Source organism: Haliaeetus leucocephalus, unplaced genomic scaffold (assembly GCF_000737465.1).
Source record: "Haliaeetus leucocephalus isolate CR32 unplaced genomic scaffold, Haliaeetus_leucocephalus-4.0 Scaffold932, whole genome shotgun sequence".
NCBI classification, from domain to species: domain Eukaryota; kingdom Metazoa; phylum Chordata; class Aves; order Accipitriformes; family Accipitridae; genus Haliaeetus; species Haliaeetus leucocephalus.
Genome location: NW_010973368.1, coordinates 15,666,528 through 15,674,804, shown reverse-complemented (window position 1 = coordinate 15,674,804; position 8,277 = coordinate 15,666,528). Strand labels below are relative to the sequence as shown.

General features: G+C 45.2%; 1 protein-coding gene across 1 annotated transcript in view; it reads right to left on the bottom strand.

Moving 5' to 3' along the window:
* Positions 1–7,791: 7,791 nt before the first annotated feature.
* HHIPL1 (HHIP-like 1) overlaps positions 7,792–8,277 on the bottom strand; it is a gene marked incomplete at its 5' end in the record, with an annotated part of 20,131 nt that continues 19,645 nt past the window's right edge. Inside the window, one exon of the mRNA XM_010584023.1 lies at positions 7,792–8,277. This exon is cut by the window's right edge and continues 128 nt beyond it. Within this exon, the coding sequence (XP_010582325.1) occupies positions 7,792–8,277 (486 nt within the window).

Here is an 8,277-nt window from a genome sequence, read left to right as displayed (position 1 = left end):
CTCTTTAAAATAACACGAGACCCCCCCCCCCCCCCCCCCCGTTACGGCTAGGGTTTTATAACCTCTTGTTTTCAGAAAAAAGCTAACATTCCTTCCCATTTGGTCAGGCAGTATATATCATGATCCTATTATATGAATACCCATCACTAGGAAAGCTACAGCTAATCACAAGAATAGCATCACCCTGAGAAAGTGCTTAAAAACTAAAGCTAGCTAATGAAACCCCATCTTTAAAGCCACTCAGTGAACTTTCTGATGAAACATTGATTTTCTGAGTTTCATCAATGTTTTTTTCGGCATACTTCAAGAATAGATTGTAACTATCTGTAAGGTGTTCTTTCATTTGAAATCACTCTCAGAATAATTCCTGTGGAAAATTCCTGCTTGTACCTTGTTTGTGAGCAGCTCAAAGGGAGGCGATAAAATATTTGGCATTTTATACATTTTGATGGAATAGAGAAGCCATGTAATTTAGTTCTGATCCCTGTCTAGAACGGGCAAGCTCTCAGAATAAATCTCATGCAGATGTAACTCCCCTTCCCTACGTAATCAGCCTGGGTAGATTGCATAATTTACCTTCTATTTCAGGCTTTAAAGATAAGCTTTAATAAACCTTTTTGTTTGTATTCTAATGAGCTCTAATAACAACTTTAGTTTGTATTCTAACGTTTTTCTGTGCCCTTGAGTGAAGGACATGCTACCAAGGGACCGCACTGTTACGTTTATTACCTGCCTGGGACCACACGCTGCACTAAGAGGGAAGGAGTGCAGGCTTGGACACGCTGAACTTCCCCATCTGTCATCTTTCTGCTGGGGACTGAACTGCCATCGCGTGGACATTTTGCCAACTTGCACATTCCCATAAACACGAAGAGCAAGAGAGACTCGGGAACCGAACAGAAGAGCAGAGAGCTGGGAACCATAGACTGGTGTGAAGTTACAAGGTGAATTTGAAAAATTGATGGGACATAGGGTTAGTCCAAACTCCTGCTTTCTTTTGCTTGTCTTTTCATAGCTATTTAGATTTGAAAACATTTACTGCTCTCTCTCAAGCAGTCCAGCATGGTATAGGCTGTAGGTGAGGACAGCAACGAGAAGGCACAGCATAGGCATCTCCTGTGCTGGGAAATGCCTTCTGCAGCACGCAGTTAGCCAGAGGGCTGGGTGTCCTGGGGCAGTCTGAACTTACCAATAAAATACATTTCTAAATAAAGAGCTTTTAATTTTGTTGTCAAATGTCTCCATCTGTTGTGTGCTACTGGTTAAGTGCAGCTGGTGATTAAATTAGTACTTCTCCTGGAGAATTTACAGTCTAAAACCTCACCCCCTGCCTAAAGGTCCATATGGAACTCGTGGGGGTCTGGGACTAGCATGAGCACTGCACTTCATCTCCAGCAGAAATGCAAACTTCAGGACTGGTTTTACTAGGCATCTCCTCCTTTCCTAGGCAGAAACACTGTCCAGGTGGAATCCAAGCACTGACTGCTGTTCAGGGATTTCGGTCCTTCTGCTGGCTCTGGCAGCTCTGCCACATGTGGGCAATTCCACATGAAGCACTGTCCCCCCCACGTTCATTGTGGCTGTAGGCAGCGTGCCTTCACCTTCCTCCGTTTGATCATCTCATGTAATTGCTATATTGTGGCAAATAATCATTTCCTTTTAATAGTGCAAAAGATAAATTTCTCTGCTCCAAGGATTAGAAAGTTCAGGACAGAAAGTGTATTTTCAAGCTTTCTTGCTGCATGACTGCAGCTCAGCTTACCATTGAATCTACCATAGCCTGAGAGTTCAGACAAATTCATATTTTGCGTATCTTTGAACCCAGGATACGAACGCTGGGATGCCAGCAGACTGTTATCCAGCTCAGAGCAACACTGGCAGAGGAATATAACCAGATTTCAAAATATTCATTGAAGTACACCTCCAAAACCCACCTTGTTCTTCTGACAGCCAGGTAATAATATCTGATCTCTCTGGGTTTTTACTATCATTATCACAGCCAATGTGAAAAGTAGTGAGGCAGATGAACTTATTTAAAGTAAGACCATACAGATTTTTTTACCAAATATAGGAGAGACATTTACCTTAACTTCCCTCCCCTTAAACAGTCCGTGATTGCTTCTCTGCTACTAGTAATTTGCAAGGTATGGGGAGATATTTGCTGCTGTGTACTTACGGTTACATTCATTCATACACCAGCTGAAAGGGAAAAAAAAATCATACTTTAATGTAAACATTTGGTTATTTCTCTTATATAAAACAAATTGCAATATTATAACTAAGTCTACAAAATAGGGACTTAAATTGTGTTACCAGCACAATTCAATGTGACCCTATTTTAAATCCAGTTATTAATAAATAAATTAAAAGAAAAATGTTACTTCTGTTCAAAAGTAAGTACATAACTTCCCTCGGCATATGTATCCATATATATGGATATAAAATATAAAGCAGTAGGCCAATTTTGCTGTTATTTGTATCAGTGTAAATAATAATTAAATCCAGCCAAGCCAAAGCTAGCGAGGGCAGTTGTAATGTTTTTGGAAACAGAAAATGACCCATTATTTTAATCTAATTATCAAGGAACAGGAAATTGAAAAGTGGCCTCAAGTGAGTAACACTTGACCTTCTGTCGGGTGCTGGGAAAATCAGCTCCCTGAGCGCAGAGTCCCAAGCCACAAAACCTGCTGGGGCAGACCAGAGCACCTTCACCGCTGACCCAGCAGTGGCTGCTGGGGCGCAAGGGCTGTGGCTGGGCCAGGCTGGAGGACATCTCCAGCCAAGGAGACTGTGTGAGATGAGACTGCATGGCAGCATGCTGTGGCATGTCACAAGCTGTGGCATGCAGGAAAAGGCAAATGAAAAACTGAAGTGAGATCTTTCTTCCATGATAAAGTTTAAAGGAGAATTTCCTTTCCCACCGCTCTTACAAAATAAAACCTTGGGTGATGAAAGGTCTTTTCAACCTGCCTATACAGAACTGCAGATGCCCTTGAAAACCTTTGCAGTTCAGGACTCTCCCCGTCAACCTGTGTGTGGCACAAGCCTCTGGGATCACAGCTCCCAAAACAGCCCATGCTGCTTCCTCCAGAAGCTCCTTTTCTCTCTAAGGTGTCTTTAAGTGTCATACTGGAAAGGTAGGCATAGCACAAATGGTCTAAAATCTTGGTTTAAAGAAGTGCTACATGCATAGGAATGAAATGCATTGCGGTTGGCAACTCACCTGGCATGTCCCTAAAACCACAATACACCATACATGGTAAAAGTAAAGGGGGAAAAAAAGTGAGCGGTGCAGATACTAGTGATATATTCACCGTGTTTCAAAAGCAGGTGAAAAAAAATGAAATAAAACCGTCATTTTGTCTCCGCCTACTTTTGATCAGCTCCAAAGGATTTTTATTTCTGCATCATCATCCAGAAAAAAAAATTATCAAAAGACCTATGTGGTCTTGCAATGGGAAGCTCAGTCCTTTAGAAAAACCAGCCACCTTGGGTTTAGATTTCACAAAGGCTTTGTCTACACTAGCAAATGAAATAAGGTTATTCCTTGGTTATAAGGCCAACTGGTAGTGACTCCTGACCTAGCCCAGAGTGATCTGGGAGGCTGCAGGTCAGCATGGGCAACAGGCATGCTGGGGGCTGCTCTGAAGATTTAACCGCACAGCTCATGCTCTTCCCGACATGGGAAAGTCATGTAGAAGGCAGCAAGGTATGGACACACGTCAAATGGGTTTGAGATCTTGTTTGTTTACAGAGGAAAAACTATGAGTTCTTAAAACTTAAATTTGGAATGCAGTTATTAGTTATCAAACGATGCTTACATCTCTTTTCATATAGGAAAATGAGTGTTTATGTCTGAAAGCATCTAAGGGGGCCAATGCAGCTCACATGCCAAGCTGATCTTTTAAAGAAGAGGTCTATTGGCATCCTTCTGAGAGGAAAAGCGGGCTTGGATATTGCTATGTTGTGACTGGTTTTCTCCACTGCACTTCTGAATTTCTATGTTGATCATAACCAAACAGTGCCAGGCTGAGCTCAGGCACAGCAGGACAGATTTGTACTGGGGACCCCCCCCCTAAAACCGTATTGACACTAACAGGTTAAAGAAGAGGCAGGCTCTGCTTGGTGCATTCCTGGGAGTGTTTTGCTGGGTTTGGGCTGCAGGGCAGCGGTACACGAGCTGCTGTTCTGCCTTGGCCATGCTGAGTGAGGCCCAACATGAAGGTACAAGCGGTGAGAGGTGGGGGAGAGGCTGGTAGGGGAGATGAAAGCAGGAGAAACGCCACGGCAGCATGTGAAGCTGGGCCCCCAGGCTCATCTTTGCACCCGGTGCCAGCGTCGCTCACAGTGCCACCGCTGAGCTTTCTGAACTCGAGTCATGGCTCCAGCGTTATTTAATTACAGGCCACCGTGCTTAGTAATGTGATACATGTGCCTCGTGCTATTCATACCCTGCAACCTGACACAGAGAAGCTGGGCAGAGCCCAAGCTCCCCTCACGTGGGGGATGTCCTCACGGCACGCTCCATCCAGGGCTCAGCACCCAGAAGGGTTTTGCCAGCATTTGAGTGAGCATCCCCGCTGCAACACCCTATTTCACTATCTCTCCGTTGCTTTGGCAGCAAGCTCTAAAGTTTTTTTCCCAGATACTCATGGGAGGATTTGTCTATCGGATACCTTGGAAAGAATATGGGAAGTTGAAATGATTTTGGCCTGAAGATAATGTCTATATCGCAGACTGCAACACAGCGTGATGTTGCTCGGGCTGGCTGCTGGGTACCAGAACCAATGTAAATGAAAAAAAACCCCAAACCCTGAGCTCTGCACAGAGCTACTCTGCCTTGGAGGTAGAGAAAAAGAAGTAGCAAGGCTGGGTCTACACTGTTCCCTTAGAGATACGCTGGTCCTCCATGAAATGCAGCTGTGCTAACATAAGAAAAGGAAAAATGTGTAAGGAAAAATGCAGATGCTCCAGTCTCAGTCACAGAGGTGAATGAGGAGAGAAGGCAATAAGCCATATTGCTACTAGACAAAAGTCTGGGACTGCCACATATCACATGCAGAAGAGCAGCTGCACTGTGGTGCAGCATTATTCTGGGCTATTTTAAGACCTTTATCCTGAATCAGCATCCAGACGGTATACTGGCATGTTCAAATGTAGCAGCAGGGTTTATTTGTTTATCTAAAGCTTAATTTGTGTGACATCCTGGCATATAAGTGCATTTTAAAATGAAGAAAAAAGCTATCAGTGGGAATCCTATTAAACAGCAGATGATGCATCAGGTATTTAAATGCCCATGTACTTCTGTGCTTTGAATAGTACGGGCTCATTATTAAAATACCAGGGAACTAGACTGACAAATACCAGGATTTAGAACAGATATGTTTTAAGCTTGGAAGGGACCACAATGGTCAGAAATATCTTCCCAGCATCATAACAACGCACTGAGCTGGCAGACACAGACATGCACACACATCCACACGTACTGAGCTGGCACGCACCTACCTGAATGCTTTCCCCACTCAGTGTAGGCTGGGAGAAAGGATAAGGGAGGAAAAAACTTATTTGCAAGTCTTGTCTCTTCCTCTGCCGATAAATATTTCCCCTGTGAAGCTGGCGGCACCCACGTTAACACCGTCAGCAAACACCGGGGGTGTACGGCTCTGTTTGCCGTCAGCTGAGCCACGGCACAGCTCGCTCTTACCGATGGCTGCTCCTCGTGGGCTGGTTTCCATATGCCTTTAGCTGTCACCAGAGACTGCGTGCCACTGCGGGACTGCCAGCCGGGGGTTGGTGGCAGTCACCACCAGCAATATGCAAGATTTAGGCAGCCTCCGCTTATGCTCAGGAGGTTCAAATGGGCTAGAGCAGGTGTAGGGTAACCAATAGTTAAATTAGAAAAAGAATACCCAAGTACCTGGAAGATGATGGGGAAATTCCTGTCTAATTGGTCTATGGCAGACATCCTAGAATCATCTCCATTCCTTTAGACTAACTTCTGTTGTGCAGGTCTTTTTTCTACCCAGAAGTTTTTAAGCATAACTACAACCAGGATTCTCCTTAAAATCTCACAGCTAGAGCTAGCTGAAATTTGGCTAAGGAGCCAAAAGAAGCGGAAAAGGAATTTGGAAGAAGAAAGATTGTATCTCCACTTACTGTTTTCTTCCAGGCCACTAGTCCCATCAGCTCAACAGGTGCCAAGTCTTTTAACAGAAGAATTTACAAAGGAATCCCTTGTTCCCTGAACATTTTGATGTGCCTGAAATGAATTTCTGCAGTTTAAACAAATGTGTTTGCACCTTCACTGCAATGGGAAAAGCCTAATGACAGTCTGGTGCCTGATGGTATTTGTAGGTTTTCCAATGAAATGAAAGTAGTATTTTGCCAAAGGCATTTTATACGTCTGTTCTCCCCTTTACACTTAATAAGAAGTAGGGAGATAGTGCCGTTTTTCTGATTGTCTGTTTTTGTATAGTGAAGGTGATCTTTAATATCAAAAAGTATTTAATGGGTATATCAGAAAGTTCAGGAAAAATATTTAAAACTAATTTATTTACCATATACATCAATGGTTTAGGCTTAAGAGAACACTGTCAACTTGAAATTGGGGAATTAAAATAAATATCCACAGTAAGAGCTTTAGATACAAGGTTTTGCTTGTGAACTTTTCTGGATGCACTAGTCATTTTACGTTTGTTTCATTTTGTCTTTCTCATGTTTTTTTGTGAGCAGCAAGACAAAGCCTATCCTGATTATGTCAGGGAAAAAAATAACCAGGCAAAATGCTATCAAGTGCAGAGAGACAACGAAAGGCAAGAACATGTGTCTCCAATCACCACTCAGGTGAAAAACACATTTCAGACAAAATGAGTTTTGCCTTTTTTTAATATCCTTTAAAAAGGGGTAAATATTGCAGGATTATTACCCCAGCACATTACCTCTTGTCTAGTCACTCACAACTGGGAAAACTGAATGCAGAAACATGTGGCTTCACACGGTTTGGGAAAGTGGAGAAGCGTGTACAAAGTATCTTCAGGGTTAAGCTGGATAAGGATCTGGTTCCTGTAAAAAAGGCCAGATTTTCTTTTCACTTAGGCTAGTGTAAACTGCAGAAATATTTTCCAGGCAGTGTGCTAAGACTTTTTCTAATTTACCTGATTTTGCTTAGACACAGTTATCTTTGATAACCAATAGGCTTATACCAATAAAAGCGTTACAGAAGAATCATTTTCTTTTAAACTAGTGGATGGAAAGTAAAAAAAAAAACAAAAACAAAAACCCCACAAAATTCTGCTTTGTATTCTGCAAAGAAAGGCACGGATTTACGCATACTTAGAAACGACCACTCAGAGCTGCAGGTGGCAAAGGAAGCCAAACAAAGCAAAGCACTTTCCTAAGAGCAAAACATGGTCATTTGGGAATTTATTTTTCAGCAAAACATTGTGAAGCACAGCTGGGGAATGCTGTATTTCAAAGGGGGAGAGGGCAACAGGGTGCGTCTCTTTTCTAATCTATAATGGCTGATGTCTGGCATTTTCTTCTTATTAAAACCCCCCTGTACAAACGCAGTCCCCGCCCACGACACACTCAAGTCACCGCTTCGTGTTACTTTTTCTTTCCCTCCAAGGCAGATGCGTGGGGCTGAACACGAAGAAAACCGCACGATTACTTCGAAGAGATGCAGCATCCTCAGGGCAGAGCGCACCCTCCCCAGCACCGGTGCCGGTTTCGAGGGTCGGGCAAGAAAGGGCCGTGCTCCGAGCCCCCCAGCTGCCCTCCCCAGCTCCTCCGTCACCCGCCTGCCACCTCCTCCCGGCTGCACACCACGCCGGCGTCCTCCTCGTGGGAGCAGTTGTGCGTGCCGACGTCGGCGTGGGCGCACTCCAGCAGCGTCTTCTCCTGCCCGGAGCACTGGACGTCGTCCAGGAGAATGCGGAGGGAAGTCCCCTCCCCGAATTCTGCCTTCTTGCTGGCCCGCACCGCGTAGGGGAAGCCCAGCTGGCGGCACACCACGGCGGCGGCGGCCGAGCTCCAGCCGTCGTCGCACACCGTGCCCCACTCGCCGTCGACGTAAACCTCCACCCGGCCCCGGCCCCGGCCGCGGCCCCGCTGCTCCATCAGCCGCACGGCGCCGTTCCGCGGCGGGGCGGCCGTGCCGGCGGGTTTCTTCTTCCTGCGCTGCCCTCTCCTCTCTCCTCCCTTCCTGGGCTTGGGGGTCCTGCCCCTCGGCGCGGGCGTGGCGGGCGTCCCGCTTCGGTTCCTCGGCGGCGGGCCTCG